Source organism: Mizuhopecten yessoensis, unplaced genomic scaffold, assembly GCF_002113885.1.
Source record: "Mizuhopecten yessoensis strain PY_sf001 unplaced genomic scaffold, ASM211388v2 scaffold7725, whole genome shotgun sequence".
Lineage (NCBI taxonomy): Eukaryota > Metazoa > Mollusca > Bivalvia > Pectinida > Pectinidae > Mizuhopecten > Mizuhopecten yessoensis.
This window is the reverse complement of record NW_018407191.1, coordinates 1,652,993-1,679,946: the sequence shown is the minus strand read 5'-3', so window position 1 is coordinate 1,679,946 and position 26,954 is coordinate 1,652,993. Positions and strand designations below refer to the sequence as shown.

The window sequence follows — 26,954 nt, the reverse complement described above, 5'->3', positions numbered from 1 at the left end:
AAAAATGTTGCAAAAGAAGTCTTACCTTTTAGTTTGTTCTTCGTTTCTGAAATAAAAATTTGAAAAAAATGAGTTAAATAAAAGTGTGATTACATTTTTTCAAGAAAAGAAGAGGAACACATCTTTTTCTCAACCGATAAAATTTATTTGATTCCCCAAAAACAACATACATTAAGCTGTCTTTTATCTCAAAATGTACAACATATGTTCTTTCAAGCTGTGAGAAATATCTATTTAAATACCTATCGTAGTGTAACGATATCATAAATGCTAAGTTTGTTCAAACACTAATAACGGTTGAAAACCTATTTTGCCAGCTTTCGAAAACGTCTGTTTCAAACAAATTTAGCATGTATTGCTCACGCCGAACTGTTTGATCTTATTATGAATGTAAAGATATCAGTTTTATCGTGTTTAAAGAATCTAGCACTTCACTGACTAACAGGAAATACGTTAATCTATTTTGGGTCTTGCATTCTCCTCCAATTTGATCTAGCAATCATAATTGTATTCTTTTGAGACAAAAGTAGAATTTTTATAATTAAAGTTCATTTGATTATGGCTATCTGTCTAATGTATAACTATCTACATGTTTGAAGATAAAATGTTCGGAAATATATTTTATTGAGAAAGATGTTGTATAATGGGTGTAATTATATCTTCTGTGTTACCTTTTTATTTTTATCAATTGAAACTTGACTGTTTTCAAGGAGTTATTACTGAAAACAAATTATGCGCAGAAAATGCAATTTGTTTACCAAGGTTGACCTTCCTAATCATAAATAAAAGGGATGAATAGAAGCAATACATATCTAAATGGTTTTCAAATATGTGATGTATTTAATTTTGCAACTATTTATAGACAGCCGATATATGTTAATGGTAATATACATTTCCTATTTATTAATAAAATACTTATTCAGACAATACACTGTCAGATGTTCGTCCGTCTCCTTATCCCTACATATATATATGCCATTGTCCTCTTTTCTATATCCTTTTATCGTGAGTTTACACGTGTCTTGATTGTTTTCGACTTCGTATCTTTTGTCTGATATGCTGCCTGTATCGTTGTTAGCGCCATCCATGTATGTCCATTTATACTCTTTGTTTTGTGTTAATTTTGTAACGTCAAATGTTACATTATCATTTTCAAATGCGAGTTGCTCTCTTGGCTGCGGAGTACCTAAAACAAGATAAATCATATAAGCACTATTTGTATTGTTGGCCTTTAGAGAGTCCCCAAATATCTCCAATATTCGTATATGATGCAAACAGCAGTTACAGTAGAGTTTGAAGTGTTTTAACATACCTGCACACCAAACATTAATCGACATTGAAAATCAAACAACCCTGCAGGTCGGAGATCGCTACTAAATGGCAGTGTCTCACTTTTTGCTTTAGTGGTGAGCGTTCGCGCAGGCGGAGAAGGCAATGGGTTCTGTCCCCATACCAAAGTCCTTAAAAATGGTAGCTGCAATTCTCTGCTTAACGTTCAGCATTTAGGGAAGTGCAACAACTGGTTCACCCGTTGTCAATATAATGTGACCGGGCGAAATGCTGTGCTGGGTGCCTTCGGCATGGTATTTCAGTGCGATAGCCCTTTAAAGTCTCCGGCACATACACACAAATTCACGCATACACAACACACATGGAGGCACCTTCTTAAAGGGGCTGGTCGGGGGAAAAAATACAAATTAAATTAGTCTAAATGCGTTCTCTGGACTTCCAAAAGTTATACCACGGCAATATGATGGTCGAGTTCCTGCTTGCAATGTCCAGTTTTGACCACTGAAATCTCGGGGGAGCCCCGCGTAAATTTAGCGCATATCTATTTATATACGTCACGTGTTTTTTTCGAAAGTGAGGCAGTGAAGATACTAACAACAGCACGCCGTCATGTGCCATGTCGGACTCAACTAGCGGACAAGACAGCAATATGATGCAAGAGTAGTATTCCTACCTATATGTTGTCGTTATATATAGTGGTATTGATACCTCGTGCATGTCATGACTTTTGCATGCATCTCTTTCTTTCGCCGCGATGTTTACATTTGGCCTTGTTGATGACGCGTGTGCGGTAAAATTACATCACTGGTCTGGGTCAATTGAGAGTTTTAGACTGTCAGGTGACGATTTAGGATTTCTTTAATATAATTATATTTTTTACTCTTAGGGAGTAAATTGCAGCAAAATTTGAATCGGTATATTTCATAAGAAGGTATTTTAAACATGTGTATGCCATTTTAGCAAATATTACATTTTTCCCCGACCAGCCCCTTTAAATGACCTTAGTTGTTGATAAGTCGTTAAAAAACTTAAACCAAATCAAGCAAAACAATATCATGAGATGGACCAATCAGAATCGAGGCCTAGAAGAGTATCATGTTAAATCAAGAAACGGAAGTAGCGGAAATGTCTGTGGTGTCATAATGAACATTGGATATAAATGAAATAGAACAACATCATAGTGTAAGTATCCTGTCTCGCGATTTGATTGAAACTTTTATTAAAGACAATGGCGGTCATTTTTGGTGCGCAGCAACACATTAAGAAGAGTGCACATCTACATCAGATCATTACTTGTATAACGTAAATCTGACCAACAGTTTCCAAGAAAGGGGTCCGACAAAAAAAGCCATAGCGTCGGATGGTGGAAGAGGGAGCGGAAAGATAATAAGGAGAAAAGGAAAAAAAATGTTTAAGAAACAAACAAAAAATGAACAGTGACAATGAATGATCTCTAATTCGGCAGAGTTGTCTTAATGAGAAACGAAATAAAGCAATAAGTATACTATACTTTCTCTGGAAAAAGTGATAAAAAACCGAATGTAGTAAGAATCCATGCTGTGATTTTTCTTTTCTACCTAACATTATTAACAGTACACTCTGCTGTCAACAGAACAGCTGGAAGGAGGTGGAGAAATTGCACTAGTTTTTTGTTTGTTTTTTACCAACTTCTTTATTTGTGTTTTTTTTTCCATTTTTTTTTTTTTTTTACAAAAGACAGCAAAAAACACAACTTGCATACCCTCTTGCTCTCGTACTATGGATGTTTAAGGAGAATTTTCGACTTCCCATCCGAGATGTGCATTACGCAAGTAGTACCTGTATATTTGTGACCGTAACATTGCGGTCTGGAGTAAGAATGAATGATTCGAAATTGGTTAATACACATCTAGGGCGGCAATCAAATTAGGTAAAAGATATAGGTGCACACATGGATAAATACACTAGACATGGAAAATAATCTATGGTATCATTGAGCTAGAAAAGAGTCTCCATTCTTAAAGAAGGTATTTTGTTTCCCTTTACATGTTGCAGTATATTTTTCCACATTATAATTGTACACTACATCTATCTTTACACTTTTTTTATAAAAAGTGTTTCACCTTTCATACGTTGTTTGTAAATGTAATATTTAACAATTAACATAATAAGATTCTGCACATAATTTGTTTTACTTATTTTCCCAAAAAAGATATCTTGTTTTGCAAAGTTAATGTAAACAGAGGTTTTTGAGAATATCCAGTTTTCAAGAAGTAGCCAAAGCCTCGCGATATGTTCACATTCGAAACATATGTGTAGTAAAGTTTTTTCAGAATGTTTGCAGAATGTGAAAAGTGGGTTATTTTTTATTTTCATTTTTGTAAGAAAACTGTTAGTTGCGAGTATCCTATGTATAATTCTATATTGAAAACACTGCAGAGTCACATCTGTTATTACAGTTGTGTGACCGCAAAACGCACCAAAAATACCGTGCATACACCGTTCACACACCGTCCACACATCGTACACACATGGTGCGCACAACTATGCGATTTAACAATCGTTCGCCTCGTTGTGCGCTTATCTCCGCACATCTGTGCGATTAGGTACAATTTGTTGATCAATATTACGGAGTGAAAAAAAATACGGAAGGCTCGTATTCAATAATGTACACTGTACACATTAATGTAATTCTCTCATCACTATGTATACTTAAAATTATGTACAATTTATCAATGCGTGTAACACAGTATACAATGATCATTAGACTGTCAAGAATGGGTTTGGCTCCTCGGTAATAAAACAGGTAAATAACAATTTGATTAGTGACCGGATTTTTACCTGGCATTTGCTTGACACATAGAGCAGATATGTGATACCGTATGACCGTTATGAAAATACCACTGGACGTTAAGTATTTGTTATTGGCATTCGTTTGGTCTTTAGCTCCCTTTCACCTGGTTTTCACAACTTGACGAGTTACGTAAGTGCTCCGGGCGGGGGAAAAATACAGTCCAGGTACAAAGTGGCTATGTTCACCTGTGTTGCCGAGACTGTGTTATAATTGTACATGTGTCGATTAAGGTCGTTTAAAAAACACAGAAAAATCCATTTCTTAATTTAAGAAAGTATGGACAGAAATATTAGCTTATAGATGTAGCTTGAATATAGAAACATTCTAAAAAATCAAGTTTATATGTTTAAACACGACACCGTATATATTTTAAGGCATTCCTCAATTTACACCAACCACGATTGTTATCGCACAACGTTCGTCGATCGTCCGCACAAATGCGCGCAAGCAGTGATCGTCCAGTTTTTTTATCGTTCGCACTTCGTGTACACATCGTTCACACACCGTGCACACATCGTGCGCACATCGCACATCGTGTACCGTTGTGCGATCCCACAACTGTATATTGAAAACGATAGTTTGTAATTTTATTAAATCAGTATTGCCGTCAACTCCTAGCAAACCATCTGTGAAGTTTTCTACCTTTATCTGAGCATTGAACCATAATGTTAGTTTTAGCAGGTCAGGGGTTTAATATCTAGTTTTTTGATATATTCAGCAAATGTACTAAACACTTCCATCCGAAATGGGTTTTTATATCTTTGTGATAGTTTAATGAGGTATTTGTCACCGAAAGTTGTGAACTTGTTGACATTTGTGTTATATACAAGAAAGTTTTCCAGGTAGTGTCAGAATTGAAAATTCTCCGTATCCAGGTTAATTTTAATGCTTTATTTAAGGATACAATGTGCGTCATCCTACAGCCACCATCCTTATAATCTTGTATTATCTGATTTCTAGCTATTCTATCTCTTGTATTCCAGATAAAATTGAAAATGACATTTTCTAATTCTTAAGTAAGTTTGTCTTCTGGTTTAGGTAAGCTCGTAAATAAATGAGTCAATTTCAGAATTAATAGAGATTTGACTACCGTTATCTTACCGCGGACAGTCAGTCTTCTTTTATACCAATGTTTTTGTGTATTATTGATATCACTAAGTTTGGCTTTAAAATTTAAAAAGTTTTAAGCTCCATTGGATGCCCAGTACCGTGAACGGTTCATTGGTCCACTCAAGGTTCCACTCATTCCATAATCTATTTGTGGCATTTTTCCTTGAACCTATTTAGACTGCCTTAGTTTTATCAAAATTAGGTGTCAAGCCGAAAACTTCGAAAACTGGTCCAGGAGATCAAGAGTTTTCTTGAGTGATTTTTTCCGTACTATTAAAAAATATACCATTATCATCAGCATATTGAAAGAGTTAATACTCTTTATTAACAATACCTTTAATTTCTTGATTAGACTTTATAAGGATACCCATAATTTCTACACACGTGAGAAAAATACGGCGAGATGGGATCGCCTTGACGGCAGCCCCGTCCTATATTAAAAGAAAAATATGAAAAAACAAACATTTTGGAGTACACATAATTTAGCGTCATTAAACAAAACGCTTATCCATTTAATAAATTCAGGACCAAACTTAAAAACTCTAGAACATTATATATTAATTGCCAGGACACCGAATCGAATGCCTTCTCGAAATCGATCAGTAATATAATTCCTGGTTATTCAAAAATTTATTTTGGGTAATAAATAAATATATTGAACGTTCGGTTTACTAGTCATGCTAATAGATAAATAAAGGGATATAAAAGAACTAATACACAGAATGTTACATTGGTTTTCTTTAGTTGTCAAAGAAGCTTTCAAAAAGTGAAAATAATATTGTCTATCAGAATGATTCTACAGAAATAACCCAATGCTTACATTTCGCTATTCTGATGTTTTCTTCTTACATAAAATTATCTGTATACATGCTGACAAACATATTTGCAGAATAGTACTTACATACTCTCCATATTTCCGTTTCAAACTTAAACGTTATAATTTTAACAAACAAATTAATTCCACGAATAGTTAATAAATGATTTTTGCTTACCCTGTGGGATGGTATCGCTTTTCTTTTTCTTTTGACACCATTTCTGAATATTGAAAAGAAAATAATAAATGTTAGCTAAAATGAATGCATCCATACAGAAAATGTATTAATCTGCCTTAAATTGACAATTATATGACAAGATAAATCTGTCGTAAAAGTAAATAACAGCTTACATAAACATAGATGCATATACATTACATGGAGTTTGTTTGTTTGTTTGTTTGTTTGTTTGGGTTTAACGGCCCATCAACGGCTGTGGTCATTTAGGGTCATGGTGATTTAATTTTTATTTAATTTTTTTAAACAAACATGTGAGTAGCGAAGATAAAATCAGATAAAAAAAACCATTTTAAAAGCATTCGCATTGTATGTGTAGATAATTAAAATAAAAAGGGGGTTAAAATAATAAAAGAGATAACGAATAGATGATATGGACTATGTGATATATGTAACGTCAAAAAGGGTAAGATGGGTTTAAAGACATCAGAGTCTATAAAATAGCCTTTCAAATAGGTAAATGATGCCTTCGACTCCACGGAACTGAAAAGAGTTTTCATTTCAGGGACTCGAAAGTAGTTATCACGAATGTGTTTAAAATCGGAACATTCTATTAAATAATATTCGACTGTAAATGGAGTGTCACATGCGTGGCATGAAGGTGGATCTTCTTGTTTTAAAAGGTACGAATGAGTAGGATATGTGTGCCCAGTACGGAACCGAGCGAGGACATCTTCCTCATTACAGGTTTTTTAACAATCATACTTATATATTTTCAGTCAATTGCCGTAAACTGCAATAGCTCATCAGTGTTCATGTATATATTCAGGCGCTAAAACATAGGATTTTGGTCAAGATATTTTATTTTTTGTAAAATTAAGCGAAATCTGTAATACACCTAAATTAATACAGACTCATCCTTTAACGAGCGTTCAGAAGTGTCCCGTTACCTAGATATATGCAACCAAAGGTAACCGCTCCTTACTTGTGATAATTTTAATGAGCCAACCTGTCACATGGAATTTGTGACGTCACAGTGGCGGATTTTGGTCTCTGGTTTATATAACAGTAGCTAGGGTTCAGGAGCTACTGTGAAATTGTGAAACATGTTTCTGCCTTAGGTAAAAACGCATTTAAATACATTATAATTCTGTTGAAATTGACTTTAGTTCTTTCAACAACATGTTTGTCTTTAAACATTGAGGATAAAAAGAAACGCGCCGGTAACCCTACTACCTGTGTTAGTTGGAAAATCGGTTATAAATGCCCTTTGTCCATGATAGTTATTTCAATTGCATATCATTTTGTTCAGACAACAAAATATCTTATAATCACTGTTATCAATGGAGGCATCTTAATACAAATGTATATGCCAATATAATAACTATTATCACATGCTAACTGAAAAACAGTATTTCTGAAATCTGCGAATACCAGACGTGATATAACAGGTCATAATTCACCATATATCTTTGCACGAATTTTAACACATTTGGCATTGTAAAGTAATTCACCTGCACAAAAAAATATTCACCCCAACATACTACATGCCAATTATAATGTAGAACGACCGTAAAAGCATTTTAAACATAGCTGATATATTTGAGCTTGAAAATGGCCACTGTGCCAAACAGATTTTGTTTCCCAACCGCATAAGAAAACATTGATATAATACTGTTATATTTTTTCTAGCATTAATGAGAACTTTATGTGAATTGTATTTAAAGTAATACGTAATTATACTTCAACAAGAAGTCCAGGGGCCTTAATAGCTCACCTGCTATTTTGTTTATATACCAGGTCATCAAAAAAGAAATACAAGCTGTAATAAGAACCTTTTAATCCGCCGGTTAGACATCAAGAACATGAATGTGCTCTTTATGTCAACTACTTTTGTATATGGCTATGGTCTCAGGATCTCAACTGTTTTCACTGTTATGACCCAGGCGTGGGTCTTGATATCCGAACAAATCGTGGTAGTATGGATGTATTCTTCTCATCAAACCTAGCAATTGCATATTTGGTAAAAGGATGAGGATAAAACCCGTAAATACATACGGAGGGAACGATTTTATTTATCTATCTTTTCCCCCTATTGATCCCCAACCCTCTGCCCCCCGGGGGTGACGCACTTTATTTATATAAGTTGAGGCCAACTTGCCAAATTATGCTCTAGAACTAATTTGGTCGTAATCCCTATATTCATACAGGAGAAAGCTTTCAAAATATTTACTTCTATTTCCCCTATTGGGTCCTGTCCCTCTACTCCAAGGGAGGCCACACACTCCATTTTCTCCCTTTGGCCTCGCCCCCATGTCTTTAGAGCTAAACTGACTCAAATTAGCCCGAATTCGCGCTAGACCCAATTTAGATAAAATCCCTCCACTGGTAAGGAAGGGAAAAGATTTTTGAAGATCTACTTCTATTTCCCTTTTTTGGCCCATCCCACTGCCCCCAAGGAAGCACACTATTCGCTTATACAAAATTGAGAGCCTTTGCTCCGAAGATACGCCTGAAATAAATGGTAAAAATCCCTCCACTGGTAAGGGATAAAAAGGATTCTGAAGATTTACCTCTATTTTCCGTATTAGGCCCTAACCCTCTGCCTCAAGGGGGCCACAGGGGGCCACCGGCACATCGTCCTTTATACAAAATTGAAAACCCTTTGGCCAAGTATGCTCTAGACCAAATTTGTTCAAAGTTAACAGAGCACTTAAGGACTAGTAGTGCTTTAAAGGGGAACGTTGACGGACAACAGACGCTGCGCAACGGCATAAGCTCACTTGGTCGCTCGCTCTAGTCATCCACAATGCTGCATGACTGAATCTAATAGTTGTGTACGAATATTTATAAGTTTTAAGCATATTAGACCCCGTTAGCTTTTGTCAAGATAACTCGTATCATGACTCTGCCAAATTATTTTTGAGGACGTGGTATGAATCAATAGGCTCAAGGTTATTTTCTCTTACATGTTCATCTATTTTGAACTTATTTGATCTTTGTGATATTGAACGTGAAAATATTTATTGTGTTATAATCATTCATAACAGCAAACTACGATCGAAATTGTATGGTTCTTCTACAACTCATTGTTTACAATTTGTCTAGGTTAATTTTAATTTGTTTTCCAAAAACCGAAAAAAAATGACTAAACGATAATGTGACTGTATCCTTAATTGATATCAAAATGGCAGGAGATCCCCAATACATCAGTTACGTAAGCCAATAGTAAACAGGTATTTAATATCCATATGTGTCATTTTTTTCATTGACATTTCCTAAATTCAATGCAAATATTCCAAGAGATACCGTTTGACGTTATATATATGAAATCATTGTTCTGGTGATAAAATTTGGATTAAAATCCTCGGTGAGGCGTATTTGCTTTACGCCAGCAAAACATCCACTTTAATATCTCTGGTTTCATTACCATGTGGCTGATGGTGTTGGTTTCGTCACTATCAAAATAATCCAAATCAAAATTTAGACAAATGCAAACAGTATCAAAAGACAGCTTGGGCTGATGAAAGCCTGCCAAACTCCCAATCACCAAATATTAACTTTCAGGTTTTTTTTCAAATCGCCAAGGTTCGACCGTCAGAGCATTCCGCTATACTCTATATATAACAAACCCAAATTACTGTGATACCGTTTGAAGGACTAGGGGCTAACTTGCAGCAGTACAAAAGAAATACTCCATACATGTTTATTAATTTCAGTCTTCGACAAGATCATAGAAACCACCTTCCCTACATGAAACCATATACATGTATTAAGATTGATTTAAGAGGGAGAAATCCTTTATTTGAAAGCGATCAGAGAGTTATGGAACAATTTATGATTTCGCGTTTAGACAAAGAAAATCTTTGTATAAGTTAAGGTTAAAGGCATAACATATTTCCAGGCATCTCATCAAATTATCAGAAAGCTTGTTGAGATGTTGATTGTTCATCATCCAAGACTATTTTTATTTTTTATATCGACAAAACAATCGATACCTTTGAGAACAAACTTAACTTGGTATCAAGTGCACTTTGTAGTCGCCTGTCTGATTTAAAAGCCAAAAGTATCAAAGCACAGTTTTGAAATATCTAAATTCATATCAACTTTCATTTCAATGTTGCACTACGGACTTTTATAGCAAATTAAATAATTCTCTAATTTGTAGCATTATATTTTGCTATTATGATAATAAAATAATTCTGTTTTACTAATAATGTGAATTTTAACAACGATGTTGCTTTAAAACTGGCTGCATGAATCATATTTCATTGACTTTTGATGAAAAATCGAGACAAGAAAAATGTTAATTAACCAAAAAATTATAATAACCAAGAGGAATTTATAATTCAGTCGTCATTTTATATATTAAAAACGGTCAATGTTTATGATTCATATCTTACATCACATGTACTAAAATATATGCTTTAATTAGTCAAAATGTGGGTATAAACAAATCAAGAAAATGAAAAATTCCGATAATAAATATCATGTGATAGCATATACATGTATAGATAAGGTAATACTAGAGATGTAATTGATTGATATGCGAGATTGTAACTTTTAGAAAGAAAACGTATCCTTAGTGTAAGTTTGATATATGATTCTTTGCTTTATAAACAACCCTATCCATGGACATACTGTGTGGTCCCTCACACCAGCAGCTACCGAAAAAGAGTTGGTATTGGTACACTATCATGTACTAATTGTTGACATAATACTTTGAATATTAACTCTACCATAATTTGTATACATAAAATATGTTTAACATCACACTGTTTATCGAGAACTTAGTTTTTATGAATGAATACGTTTTTAAGAGAGTATTTTTTAAGACCACCAATGCATGTACATGTATGTGTTAGTAAATTAACGCTCCTTATTTAAATATATTGAAGCATGGTATAGTATGGTGCATTGCAGTGCGCAGTACATGTGAAAGGTATCACACTATTCGCCACTTTCGTGAAATAGATTTGGTATTACTGAATACACTGTTAGATTTTCTGTTTATTTCATTTTTTATCAGCAAAAAGCCTCCCCGGAACGCGACGAGACAGATCAAGCTGACAATATTTGGTCTAGATCCTTTTACCGCTAGCATGTCTAGAAAATCCTTCCCGACAAAATGTGACATGAAAATGAAAGTTAAATGTAAAATTTAACGTTGTATTTACCCCAAAGAATAGTCTCCCCATGAATGGAAACAGATAATTAATATCGGCAGTAGACTAGGCAAATGGTAATTGGTTATCAGTGTTTTGATTAGTTTATTAGCAAAAGTAATATCAATACATTTTTTATATAATTCCCTGATTGAAAAACATCTCTTCTATAAAATGAATGATTTTCAATAATTCACCGGTAAAAATAAATTAGTATAATATAAGTCAATGTTTGAAGGATACTGCTTCGATATTAAAGTATAAGACTATAATTATACCAGGTAATATTTTTAACACTTCTTTTAAAGCGGATGGGGCAGGGAGAAATCAGAATATTTACTTACGATTGAAAACCAGATAATTATGATTAAAAAGAGAATTGTGCCTGGTCGTAAACCCAAGTATGCAATGCAAAATTCTGTAGGTATTTTTTCTTCGAGCAAGGAACTGTTATCTGAAAAAAATGTAAAACAAACATTTTAGGTTAAATGGAATTGAAAGATAAAGAAAAACAGTCTCTCTAAGGCACGCATGTCTTTATATGCAGAGCAACCGAATCACAACACAAGCTTGCAAGAAAATTTTAATTACAGAAGAAAACGTACATGAAGGACTTATACAAAGTGTATAATAAGAGCGTAACTCTTGGGCGCCGAAGGCGCCCGAGCGAAGCTCTTTTATGGTAACACATGCGTACGTAAACAGAGTTGCTTCCCCTTTCTACACTTTGGAATGTGGCACATTGCACCTCTGTAATTTTAATTCAGCTTTTTTAGTTTCGTATTTTGCGAACCGAATGGAAAGAAAAAAAACAAGAGTTTCCGAATGCGTTATGGTACTTGACACGAAGCCTTGAAGGGTGGTTACTTGCTTCGGCTATCTACTACAGTTCATCTATTACGCTTTAAATGAAGAAAATGCGGAGTCAAACAGGTAAAAGTCTTTATGATTATGTATAATGAAGTGAAAGCATTTGGTTATTGAGAATATTGTCTTATTTTGTTGCATTTATTTGAAAACGAAAGTAGAACACTTTACTTGTATTTCATCTGTAATCACAGGAGCCTGAAGTTCTGTCAATAATGAACAATAACAGTAATACAAAAAAATACCTATGATTATTCATTATTGACAGAATTTCAGGCTCATGTGCTGTAATACACTTACATTTAGTATCACAGACAGATACTTTACTTGTATTTACTATCACAGACAGGTATAACACATGTATTTACTATCACAGACAAGTATTACACTTGTATTTAGTATCACAGACAGATATTACACTTGTATTATTATCACAGACAGGTATCACATCTGAATTTACTATCAGACAGGTATTACACTTGTATTTACTATTACAGACAGGTTACACATGCGAGTATATTGTACTTTAACACAAATCTACAGTAGGCAAGTTTACTTCGCTGTACTAAAATACACCTAGCGATAAAACATACTAATAGCAGTTACAAGAACGAATGGTTTATACACTGTAAACTACTTGTTTTACATTACTGTCTGGTTATATTCTGTATACTATTTGTATCTTTTTTAGGATAAAGTCCTGTACATTGGTCGCTGGCGAGGTATATATGAGATATAAATCAATGGGTCTTAAGACATAATGAGTTATAAAATGCTTTTGAAGAACTTTTGAGGAATAAAAAAGAATCTGAAAGCTATAAGAAGGTATGCATCTGCACAAATTTTCTGTCTTACTCATACATGTATGCAAACTGTTAAGTTTATTGAAAAATAAACCACAGACCCTTAAGTAGATATATATGTAGTAGGACGAGGAATAGTGATAAAGTTATTGCTGTCGCTGGGGCTCGAACCCACGACCTTTGGCTATCTGACCCGATGCTCTTTATCAACTTTTTACAAGAGGACTTATAATAAATAGTTAATTTGATTTTTTTTATTTCAATTTAAAACCTGTGAAATACCATACTCTTGATAGGAAGTGTAGTGGTTCCCTAAAAGAAGTTGTTTGAAATATTTGACCCCTGTGACCCTGTCAAATATAACTAAAGGTAAAAAAAGGGATAAGAGAACATGTACAAAAGTGTACTTAGTATGCACTGTACTTGTGTTAACATGTCCGCGATTGTATATACATGTGTAATACTCGTCTGTGATAGTATGTATGTGTATAATAACTGTGATAGAATGTATGTGTATAATAACAGTGTGTTATAGTATGTATGTGTATAATAAATGTGTGTAATAGTATGTATGTGTATAATAATAAATGTGTGTAATAGTATGTGTTTAATAACTGTGATAGTGTATATGTATGTGTATAATAACTGTGCAATAGTATGTATCTGTACAATAACTGTGATAGTAGGTATGTGTGTAATACCTGTGTGTGATAGCATGTGTCTGTAAAATAACTGTGATCGTATATATGTATGTGTATACTAACTTTGTGATAGTATGTATGTGTGTGATAGTATGTACCTTTATAATAACTGTGTATGAAAGTATGTATGCGTATACTAATTGTATCAGCGGTGATAGTTTATGTAATAACTGTGTGATGGTATATAGTGGTACATGTATAATACATGTGTGTGATATTATATATGTGAATAATACCTGTATGTGATAGTATATATATATATGTGTGTGTACTAGTAAATACAAGTGTAATACCTGCCTGTAATAGTATACGCATATATAATACATGACTGACAGTATAATACACATGTGTAATATGTGCAATGTATGTTTACTCATTATAGATTTGGATTGTTACATCAAACGTTGATGGAGATGCATCTTAATTGATGGTATATCACTGTTGCAGAGTTGATGTTATTGTGTTTAGAGAATGCCATAATACAACTTTCAAGTTCTATGCACAATTTGACATACATGCATTCACCATCAGTTTCATTTGGATTGGATTGTCAGCAACCAGGCTCTGTTAATTTTTCTACTGGGAGATATCTTCAAAAAGAGCCGACATTAAACCAATAGGTCAACGTGTACATTTATTTTTTCATCGTCTAAAATTCCATCAGCTTTTGATTTCCATTTGTTGAGAATATCAACAAATTAATTAACATTTTTTGAAAGTCTGGTTATGGTCTTTACATAATTTATGTATGCATCACTACCACTCATTAAAGAAACAATGGATAATGCATTTATGTCGAAATCAACAATAATTTTCAAAACAACCACCCCGAATTCAGAGCCCCCTTTTTAGCAACATATTACTTTTTCACAACACACGCCGATTTATTACTAGTTACAGACAGAAACTGTTTAATTTTATTTGGCATATCCTTACCTGTCAAACCTCGATGACAGTAACAAAATGTGAAATTCAATCCGGTGTTTCAGGATCGAACAGGAATTGAGACTGCTAACCGATATAACGACAATCTCAACATTACATCAAAATATGACAATGTTTTCTTTTTTCTTTTATTTTTTAACTTTCACCTCAATACATTTACTTAGGCTTATCGTAAAAAAAAAAAAAATATGCACTTGTTTTTTAAAGCAACTGCCAAACATTTTTCCCTACTTATCTAGATAATTCTAATTGTGCCCTGACGGAAACATGCAGAGGATTTAATTCTTAATGAATGAGAAAGTCAGAGTATCCGGAGAAAACCCGCGTGGTTGGGCAGTCGACCGGGATTGAATCCGGTCATCTTGGTGAAGACGAACGCGCTATCCACTGCGCCACCCGACCCATCATATACGTTAAAAGTCTCTATACGGGAGACTGGGGCAAGTTCGGCCATCCCTGATATTTTTGTTTTTAAACTTATATTTACAACTTTGCGGCTCTTAGTAGTTTAGTTGACTGGGCTTTCACACGAAAAAAATGGCGAGTCAAACTCTTATGTACTGAATTACTAAGCAGGAGAAAATAACTTTTGAGGGGGTATAGAAAGAAAATCATGATCTCGCTTCCGGTTATGCGAATTTTTCTGTAAACGAAATTCCCATAATTGTAATGTTGGTCTTAAGTCTCATTAGAGCTCATGTTTTATTGTTATTCCTCGATTAGCCGACTTATCTCATTCTGAAAGCAGTATATCTAATTCTGAAAGCTACGCTCTTTTCAGGCTTTGCCTTTTCATATTATGTGCCAAACGACTACCGACTGATTTAACAGTTTCAAGATGATTGCGATTGCCTCCGATTTGCTGAAAATATTTATCAAAAATTGTACCAACGAAACCGTAGTTCGTACTCAAAATCAATAAAACGATGGCAGAATATGAGCCACGGAAAGCTAAGCAATGACATTTGTATGGACTTGATGAGTCTCTTACACAGTGAACATTTATTACATTCAGGTGTAAAATTGCTGTCATGAATTGTAATGCAATAATGCAACCACGCTTTTAAAGCAAGTTCTTTTTGGACTGTGGTTATGAATCAATAAGTAAAATATATCTTTATACCAATATTGAATGTTTACAAGTTATCGTATTTATATAATAATAACCTAATATTGCTATTAGAGGAGGCGCGTCGTCCTTTTCATGGTGGTCATTTTCTGCAAATAAACTTTGTTATTCGTCGCATTTTAGTAGCCGTTCAATCTTAAAATCCTCTGACTGATTAATCCTGGAATTAATCAACTTGATAGTCAAATAACAGGCAACAACAAAGACAATGTATTTTTATCAAAGTAATGTTTTCTTAACGTATCTGCCTTACAAATATACTATTTACCACGGTAGTTTGCTCTCGTTCGTACCTTTGACAATGGATGCTTCAAACCAATAAGATGATAATCCCTTTACCTGTACTGGAAGATTAGCCTTTTATCGTGTTGTCTTATTTCTCCTATTGTGTGTGTATTGCTGTGTCGGGCAGCGAGAGGTCAGCGAGTAATCGACTGCTGGGTGTGTGTATATATGCACATGCTGGGCGATCAGTAGTAGGAGAGCTCAGTTAGATTAGCATTAGGTGTTTTATTGTTTCATACGTAGCTATTTCGAGTGTACTGTTACATTGATACTGCTTTGTATATATCCCCTGTTTATATTTACAGGTACAAGAAGTACATGATTACAAGCAGTGATTTCTCAGACAAAGGCAATGTTTCAGAGCTAGATTAACTTATCTGTTTATATTAGCATCTTTCCTAGGATATTGATACACCCTAGTTTGGGTAGGTATACTCCCCGGAATCTCCAGGGAAATCTCCGGTATGACTGGTAGACTGGTACGGACCATAGGAGAAACGTCACAATACATTGAAACGTTCGGTTTACTAGTCATGATAATAGATAAATTTAGGAATATAAAAGAACTAATACACAGAATGTTACATAAGTTGTCAAAAGAGCTTACAAAAAGTGAAAATAATATTGTCTATAAGAAAGATTCCACGGAAATAACCCAATGCTTATATTTCGCTATTCTGATGTTTTCTTCTTACATAAAATTATCTGTATACATGCTGACAAACATATTTGCAGATTAGTACTTACATACTCTCCATATTTCCATTATCAAACTAAAACGTTATATTTATAACAAACAAATTAAGTCCACCAATAGTTAATGAATGATTTTTGCTTACCCTGTGGGATGACATCGCTTTTCATTTTCTTTTGAAACCATTCCTGAATATTGAAAAGAAAATAATAAATGTTAGCTAAAATGAATGCATCCATACAGAAAATGTATTGATCTGCTATAAATTGACAATTATAAGACAATATAAATCTGCCCCTAAAATAAATAACCGCTTACATAAACATAGACGCATATACATTACATGGAGTTTGTTTGTTTGTTTGTTTGTGTTTAACGGCCCATCGACGGCTGTGGTCATTTAGGGCCATGGTGATCTATTTTTTTATTACATTTTTTAAACAAACATGTGAGTACCGAGGATAAAATCAGATAAAAAAAATCATTTTCAAAGCATTCGCATTGTATATGTAGATAATTAAAATAAAAAGGGGGTTAAAATAATAAAAGAGATAACGAATAGATGATATGGACTATGTGATATATGTAACGTCAAAAAGGGTAAGATGGGTTTAAAGACATCAGAGTCTATAAAATAGCCTTTCAAATAGGTAAATGATGCCTTCGTTTCCACGGTACTGAAAAGAGTTTTCATATTCGGGACTCGAAAGTAGTTGTCACGAATGTGTTTAAAATCGGAACATTCTATTAAATAATGTTCGACTGTAAATGGAGTGTCACATGCGTGGCATGAAGGTGGATCTTCTTGTTTTAAAAGGTACGAATGAGTAGGATATGTGTGCCCAGTACGGAGCCGAGCGAGGACATCTTCCTCCTAACATGAAGTCAGATTTTTGAACAATTATACTTATGTATTTTCAGTCAATTGCCGTAAATTGCAATAGCTCATAAGTGTTCATGTATATATTCAGGCGCTAAAACATAGGATTTTGGTCAAGATATTTTATTTTTTGTAAAATTAAGCGAAATCTGAAATACACTTAAATTAATACCGAATCCTCATTTAACGAGCGTTCAGAAGTATCCCGTTTCCTAGATATATGACCGCCCCTTACTTGTGATAATTATAATGAGCTAACCTGTCACATGGAATTTGTGACGTCACAGTGGCGGATTTTGGTCTCTGGTTTATATAACAGTAGCTAGGGTTCAAGAGCTACACCTTCTTTGTGTTTTGTTGGACACGTCTGACAGTGTGATTCTTGGCATGACCTACATATACTTAATATAATTCTCCGCAAATCTAAGCAGGATGGCCGAAGACAAATAATTATGTACAACATTTTTGTCTTTCAACATTGAGGACAATAAGAAATGAGCCGATAACCCTACTACCTGTGTTAGTTCGAAGATCGGTTATAAATGCCATTTGTCCATGATAGTTATTTCAATTGCATATCATTTTGTTCAGACAACAAAATATCTTATAATCATTGTAATCGATGGAGGCGTCTTAATACAAATGTATATGAGAATATTATAACTATTATCACATGCTAACGGAAAAACAGTATTTCTGAAATCTGCGAATACCAGACGTAATCCTCCAGGGTTAAACTGGGTCTTCTTAGCCCGAAGACGTTGTAGAACATATTTAGTTTAAACCCCTCCCATTTGAAAGGAAGGAAAAGTTTTTTTTCTATTTCCCTAATTGGGCCCTCGCCCTCTGTCCCAAAGGGGCACACCCTTTGCCAATATAAAAGTGAGTCCTCCTAGCATCGAAGATGCTCGAGAACAAATTTAGTTAAAATCCCTCTAAAGAAGGAAAAGGTTTTTGAAGATTCACCATTATTTTCCTTATAAGGCACCGCACCTTTTCCGCAAAATGAAAATCCTTTGGCAAAGAATGCTTCAGACAAAACTTGGTCAAAATCCTCTGAACCGTAAAGGACTATAGCAATTTAGAGGGAAAAGTTGATGGACGATGGACTCTGCGACATGGCATAAGCATAATCTGTCCCTCGGTCTAGTCATCCACCATGCTGCATGACTAAATATAATGGTTGTGTATAAATCTTTAGAAGTTTTAAGCATATTAGACCCCTGTAAGCTTTGTCAAGATAAATCATATCATGACTCTGTCTTGTGATTTTTGAGGACGTGGTGTAAAATCAATAAGCTAAAGGTTACTTTCTCTCACATGTTTTCGTTCATCTATTTTGAATTTATTTCATCTCTGTGGCATCCTAAAGTGGATAATTTTATTGGGAAAGTGTTATAATCATTCAGAAAAGCAAACTACAATCGAAAGTGTTTGGCTTTTCTACAACTCATTGTTTACACTTTACCCAGGTTAATTTTGATTTGGTTTCTGAAAACCGAAACAATTGACCAAACGAAAATGATGTGACTGTACCCTTAATTGATACTAAAATGACAGTAAATCCACAATGTATCAGTTACGTAAGTCAATAGGTGTAGAAAACAGGTATGTAATGTCACTGTATTCATTGACATTTCCTTAAATCAAGGAAAATATTCCGAATGAGATAACGTTTGAAGTCATATACATAAAATCATTGTGCTGATGATAAAAATTTGGCTATTCAGCTATTTGGAACAAATGTGTCTTCGAACAAGTGTTGTTGTTTTACTAAGCTTCGACAAAACATCCACTGTTATGCCCCTGGTTTCAATATCATGTGGCTGATTGGTTTTGGTCTCATCACAATCAAAATAATCAAAATCAAAATAGGATAGCAAGGCATACATGTGTAAATCTAAGTAGCGTTGCTCTTATCCGAGATTTTTTTCCATTGAAGTTACAAAATCCTTTTATGCATTTGTGTTTTACGTCCTGCATTTTTTCATTGTTTTAGTATCTAAGTGTACTAGGGATAGGAATATTATTAATAGGATTGGACTTGAACCAGTGACTTTGTTTTTCTGCCACATTACTTTGGCACCAAAATATTTATTGTATCTTGAGATAGATCATGTACTTTTTTAATCATTTATACAACTTTGAATGGATGTAGCAGTAAAAGTAACTAGGTCACTGTGACCTGTATTTTTATGAGTACATGTATCTATATTTTCAGTATTTTTAGTAACAGTATTTTGGAGCTATATACATGTTCGTATATACCTTTTAACGGATAAATTGAATTACAACTGATGATTTGGCAGTCCACATATAGATCGCCAAAAACTTAAATGATTCTCACTGATATGGGATAAATATCAAAAGTATAAAATGGCAAGGATTATGGCAAGGTACCAAATTAGACAGATTGGCCTTATGAAAACCTGCCAAATTCTCAATCAACAAATATTAACTTTCAGGTTTTATTTTCAAATCGCCAAGATTACGACCATCAGAGCATTCCGCTATACTGTATCTATAACAAACCCAATTTTTGTGATTCATGTTTAAAGGACTTATTGCTAACGTGCAAAAGCACATAAAAAATACTCCAGAAATATGTTATACATTAATGTCCCAGACAAGATCATATTAACCACATTCCCTACGGGAAACTATATACATGAATTAAGATAAATTTTACAGGGAACAAATCCTTCACTTGGAAAGCGATCAGAGGTTTATCATATAATTTAGGTTGTCGGGTCTTAGACAAAAAACATCTTAATATAAGTTAATGTTAAAGGCATCACATATTTCCAGGAATTTAATCAAATTATCAGAAAGCCTACTATAATACTTTGTTGCGATGTTGACAGTTCATCATTCAGAACTACTTCTATTTTTTAATATCAACTGATACACAAAACAAGTTATATAGTTGAACAAATTTAACTTGGTATCAAGTGCACTTTGCAGTGCACACGTAATGAACAAGGTAGTGCACTAGACAAAACATTGTAGTGCACTCTATTGCACTGCAGTGCACACTTGGGATTACTACAGTGCATTACAGTGTTTACCCTTGTTTAAAAGACTGAAGTACAGATTTTAAATATATTTGTCTAATGAATTGGTTCTTTCACAAATTTCAACTGGTATATGTAAACAAGAAAAACTTCACACTATTTCTGGTGATTTTAAAGATATGACCCAATTCATTTCATTTCAATGTTGTAGCACGGACAAATATGGCAAATCAAATAAAACTCAAATTTGCATCATTATATTTTGCTATTATGATAAAATGATAAATCTGTTTTACTACAGATGTGGATGTGAACATCAGTGTTGTTTTAAAACTGGCTACATCTTACATATTTCATTAACTTTTGATGAAAAATCGAGACAGGAAAAGTGTTAATAAACAAGAAAAACATAACAAAGAGGAATTTATAAGTCACTTGTCATTTTATATATTAAAAACGGCCAATGCTTAAGATTCATGTTTTCCATTATAGGTACTAAAATATGTGCTTTTTGGCAAAATGTTGAAAAATACAAATCAAGAAAATGAAACATTTCAGAATATCATATGATAGCATATACCTATATAGATAAAAGTAAACCTAGAGATGTTAAGTGATTCCCGGGTTGATAGTCAGAAGATATTTAGATTTATTTTGTTAAACTTATTTGCGAGTTTTTCAATTTAAAAAATAAATAAAAAAATACCCCAAGTGTTAGTTTGATTTTCAATATTTTGCTTTGTAAATACCCCCCTCCATGGGTAAATTGTGTGTTCCCCCACATAAGCAGCAAAAGGGTAATCCAAACAACAGGAAACAACTGGCCATGTGGTAATGACCTGTCCCTTGTTAAATGATGACAAACTCCATGGTTGAGTATTTACAACTGTATGGTATACACATAATAATTATTATTTAAATGATTAACTTTTTATGACATCTTGTAAACCAGTAAATAATCAGATAAAGTTCAGTTAAACTAATCCAGCTCACTGTATGTCAACCACGTATAGCTGTATACAGGTAAATCAGTACACAGTTCATGCATATAGGTAAGATACGGTGGCTGTCCCTTGGTCAGGAAAATAGACTGCGTTTTTTTGTCATAAATATGCCCTTTCTGTGTGTGGCAATTACAAAGGTGTAAAAAATCAGTCAGGCATCTCTGGCCTTTGGTACCACTGACTTTGTATTGTTCAATGAAAATGATAATTGAACTTTTTCTGCTGATCAATTAGTATCACTTATGCCAATTACACGAATACAGTGGACAGTATTAGGGACTGACATTTACCTGGCGATGAAATAACGTACATGAATGATAAAATATCAAATGTTGTAGTACTTGGTACATGTGTTAATCACAAATTAACACAATTGCATGTATTTTCCTACCAACTCTCATTGCAGCGTCGTCTATACAATGTAATTATAAAAGTTTTTTGTATTAGATATTTTAAAACCCCAAGTCTCACACCAGTATTTTAACCTGATCGGATGATACTTTTGAACATAAACCTTAACATTACGACTTCAATAGTAAACACATACTCAAACATTCATTGTGCAAGGATATAAAAGAAATCAACGAACTGTTAAGGTGGAGTTTCACTAACAACATTCATGAACGGACGGACGGGGTGATAGGTATATACCCCCTGCTCGTTCATTCATAAAAAGCATAATAAGATATTTTATTGACTTTAAATATAATATTGTAATCCTGTTTCGGAGTTATGCATTACAATTAAGGGAAAATCTAATTTGTGTATCAACATGTGAATAGTATATATTATTGGTATGGTGCATTGCCTCTAGATCTCTTCTCTCTCTCTCCCCTCCCCTAACCTTACTCTATTCTTCTCTAAGACGTTGCTTCTATCGTTCTCTGACCACAGACAGGTAAAAGTTACCCGTAGAAAAATTAGTTTGGATACCTACATATTTATGATCGATAAAGAAAACCTATATTCTTTAAAAAAAAAAAGGGTACCTATCATGAAATAGAAATTACATATATTTAGTGTAAAGAATTTTTCTTATTTACGATACATATATTTAGTTACCTATATGGTGAGCATTCCATTTTTTTCAAACTGAAAAAGAATTGGTATTGGTACACTATCATGTAGTTGTAAATGAAATTATACTTTTAAATATAACTTTACCATAATTTGTATATAAAACATGCATAACAAAACACTGTTAATCCATACATAAACTTTAATGAATATGTCTATAAGAAATAGTTAAGATCACCAATGCATGTACATGTATATATACATGTATGTGCTAGTAAGTTAACAACCTTAATTTAAATATACTGAAGCATATTGTATGGTGAATTGCAGTGTGCAGTAAAAGTGTAAGGTATCAAAATATTACCCACATTCGTGAAATAGATTTGGTATTACTGCAGACAGTGTTAGATATTCTGTTTATCACATTTTTTATCAGCAAAAAGGTACCCTGAATTGCGCAGCGTAGCATCAAGCTGACAATATTTGATCTGGATCCTTTTACCGTTAGTATTTCAAGAAAATCCTACGCGATAAAATGAAGTCATTTGTGCAAAACATCTAAAAATACACCAAAACTCCTTATAAAGTTCATTTCATAATTTATTATAATAAAGTAGGTGTTTTAGTTCATATCTTTTACAATGAATTAAGAATGGTTGATGTGGAAGAAAATGCAGCGTTGTTGTGTCACCACTTATCCTCGTGATGAAACATCAACACCACATATTTAAGTTATATTTAACCACTTCCCAGATGGCCCTGATTCTTTTATACTTCCTGAAAATTGCTTGGCCTCACATTGGACTTAGAAACGCTGACCCGCGTTTCATTTTGTTTGAGTTTCACCCGATACCTAGAATTGCTCGTCTGCATATTCTGCTGGCTGCCATGAAAAATGAAAATGTATTGCTGAATTTAACGTTGTGTTTACCCCAGAGAATAGTCTCATGTATTTATTTTTGGCAGTGGACTGGGCTAATGTATCAGAAGGATTTTCTTGAAGCAAATGGTAGTTTGTAATCAGTGTTTTGATTGGTTAACTCATCAAAAATGATATCAATATCATTTAATAATTTCCACTGAGTGAAAAATATCACTGAGATAAAAAAAACAAAAACAAAAAAACAATATTTCACTGTTACAAATTGATAATATGAGTCGATAGATTTAAAAATCAGAATATTATTATACCAGATAATATTATTTTTACACTTTTTGGACAGGGAGAGGTAAGAATATTTACCAACGGATGAAAACAGGACAATTATTTTTTTTGTATTTTTTTTGTATTTTTTTTGTATTTTTTTCCAAATTTATAACAATGCAAATATATCATACATAAACATTATTTCTCTCACACATTACAATTCATTCATTAAATATTCATTTATAATAAAACTGCATATTTCCAGGTATAATTGATAATTAATTATGTTTATGTATAATTAAATTCCATCTAAATTGTGTCCGTTATATAAAAGCATTGTTTAGAAGTGATAGAAAAGAGGTTAGAGCAGGTCCTAGAGGTATAGAAGGGAAAGTAAGACTAAGAGAGAGAGAAAAAAAAAGAAGAAAGAAAAGAAAAAAGAAAAAAAAACGAGGGAGGGTGGATATTGAGAAATAAAGAAGCTATATAGATGTGTTGGAAGGTTCAAGGAGTTTTACATATAAGTATTTAGAAGTACATGTTTATATAAGAAAACTCGATAGTTATATGTTCATATTTTGGCAAAGACAGGGTTTAAGCAATATTAATTAGACTTTCCCATTTTTTCCATTCAGTATTGAATTTCAATAAAAATAATTCACTTTTATTAACAGCAATATATCTCTGAGTAAAATATGTGTCCTTGATAACGTTCTTAAGTGCAGCTACTGACAATGACATTTGTAAACATCTTGATTTATAAATATATTGTTTTATAAGTAATATACTTAATAGACTGAAATAGAGACAATAATTCACACACTATGGGAATGTGAGAAAGTACAAGACTTTTTACAAAATTTTGAATTCCTTCTTGATGCATTGTTAATCCCATTTGGTTTTAACAAGGAAACCTTCATTTTCGGTTTATTTAATCAAAATAGTATCAGTAGTAGGGTAGATAATACCATAATTTTACTTATAAAACAGGACAATTATAATAATAAAGAGATGTGTGCACTGTAGTCAACCCCAGTGCACAAGCATGTGATCTCTAATGTACAAGCATGTGATCTCTAATGCACAAGCATGCGATCTCTAACGCACAAGCATGTGATCTCTAATGCACAAGCATGTGATCTCTAACGCACAAGTTTGTAATCTCCTGTGCATGCAAGGTGCTGTAATTATGATTATGACAGAAGTTGATTTACCATAGCAGCCTTACAGTCATCCGTTATGAAACCTTCAAACCAGGAAAGGGTCTAATTGAATTTAATTGAAAAGCAGTCTCTCTAAGGTATACCTGTCTTTATATGAAGAGCAACCGAATATCACAATACAGGCTTGAAAGAAAATTTAAATTAAAAAACGAACATGTAAGAGTTTTATTTTGTGTCAAACGAATGATTTTACAGTTTCAATATGTTTGCAATCACATCTGATTTGCTGAAAACATTTATGAAAACTTGTACCAACAAACCCGTAGTTCGTACTCAAAATCAATAAAAAAAATTAGGTGCAAAATTGCTGTTAGGAATTGTAATTAATTCAACCACGCATTTAAAGCAAGTTCTTTCTGGGTTGTGGTTGTGAATCATTAAGTAAAATATCCTTTTATACCTATATTGTAAATTTTATCTAAGTAATTGTATTGATATAATAATAACCTAATATTGCTATTAGAGGAGGCGCGTCGTCCTTTTCATGGTGGTCATTTTCTGCAAAGAAATGTTTTTATTCGTCGCGATTAAGCAGCCGTTAAATCTAAATATCTTCTGACTATCAACCCGGGAATCACTTAACTTGATAGTGAAATAACAGACAACAACAAAGACAATGTATTGTTATCAAAGGAATATTTTCTTAACGTACTTTCCTAAAATATACTTATTACCATGTTACTTTACGCACGTACGACAAAGGATGCTCAACCCAAATAAGAATTTAATCCCTTCATCTGTACCAGAAGAGAAGTATTTTATTATTTTTTCTAATTTCACCTATTTTGATCCTTTCCTCTACTTCCAGGAAGACCATACATTTCCTTTATACATTAATGAGTTCTCCTGGCCATATGATGGGTCCCACAACTCTATACCAAGTGGGGGTCACACCCTCTGTTTTAACAATAATTCCCTTAACTCAAAGAATGTCCATTACCTTTTTCAATATCTCTGTCCCAAACCTAATTCCCACTGCTAAGTTATATTATGCAACCAAATTGGTCAAAATCGATTCAGACATTCGTAGCGACGTAACGACGAACAACGGACCAAGAACCACAGATAATCATGTTTGCCCTTGGGCAGTAGAGCTAAAACAGATTTTTGTCATAAACCAATTAATTATTTAAAGGGTCAGACGAGGCATTTATGTAGCATCTGTGTCTAAGATATAATAGTCCCATCGACCAGTCTGTAAACAGGGATAGTTCTAATCAGTCAGGTCTTCTGGCTTGCATAATATCTATTCAATTATAAATCAAAGCAGAAAGAAAAACATATCAATATAAGCAAATATTATTATCAAATAAACGGTGAAACACATCGGGTATTATTAAATTGAAAGGTTAATATATGTCCTCTCTCGAAAGAATGAAAACTATCTGTAGTTCTCTTACATATTCGTGTCTTAAACTGTTGTTTTTTTTATACAAAATCTAGTAAATGCAACATACGTACCTAAATGTTGGGACACCACTTGTATTATAGAAAAAGTCATTGATATGTTCTGCAAATAAACATTTTAAATTCATAGAGAGTTTTGCATAATCAAATGGACAAATTGATGATACTGTTTTGAAACCAAGTTAATGTATCACACTGCAACTTTAAGAACGCCATGCGATGTTATTTGCAATATAAGCAATGCCACATATATATTATTTAAAACGATGGCTATATTTACACGAATTTGATATACAGTTATAATTCTAACAGGTTTTACCAGGGATGCTTGAAAGAAAATCCTCTCGTCTCTACAAAGGAGACCAAATTAAAGAATAGGCACTAATCCTAGAAGATAGCTTAAAAAAACTGGGGAAAGAACAACGCGAAGTTTCAGAAACAACAAGAGGTA

The 26,954-nt window shown here is 33.4% G+C and overlaps 1 protein-coding gene across 1 annotated transcript in view; it reads right to left on the bottom strand.

Annotated features, from left to right (window-relative positions):
- The window catches only part of LOC110454230, a 32,836-nt gene extending 6,275 nt beyond the window's left edge, over positions 1-26,561 (bottom strand). The window contains exons 1-6 of the mRNA XM_021503638.1: positions 26,558-26,561; positions 25,088-25,119; positions 16,957-16,999; positions 11,732-11,841; positions 6,226-6,268; positions 26-46 (exon numbers count right to left, since the gene is read on the bottom strand). Of these exons, the coding sequence (XP_021359313.1) occupies positions 26-46; positions 6,226-6,268; positions 11,732-11,841; positions 16,957-16,999; positions 25,088-25,090 (220 nt within the window). The 5' untranslated portion in view covers positions 25,091-25,119; positions 26,558-26,561. The remainder of the gene's footprint in view (positions 1-25; positions 47-6,225; positions 6,269-11,731; positions 11,842-16,956; positions 17,000-25,087; positions 25,120-26,557) is intronic.
- Between the last annotated feature and the right edge of the window lie 393 nt (positions 26,562-26,954).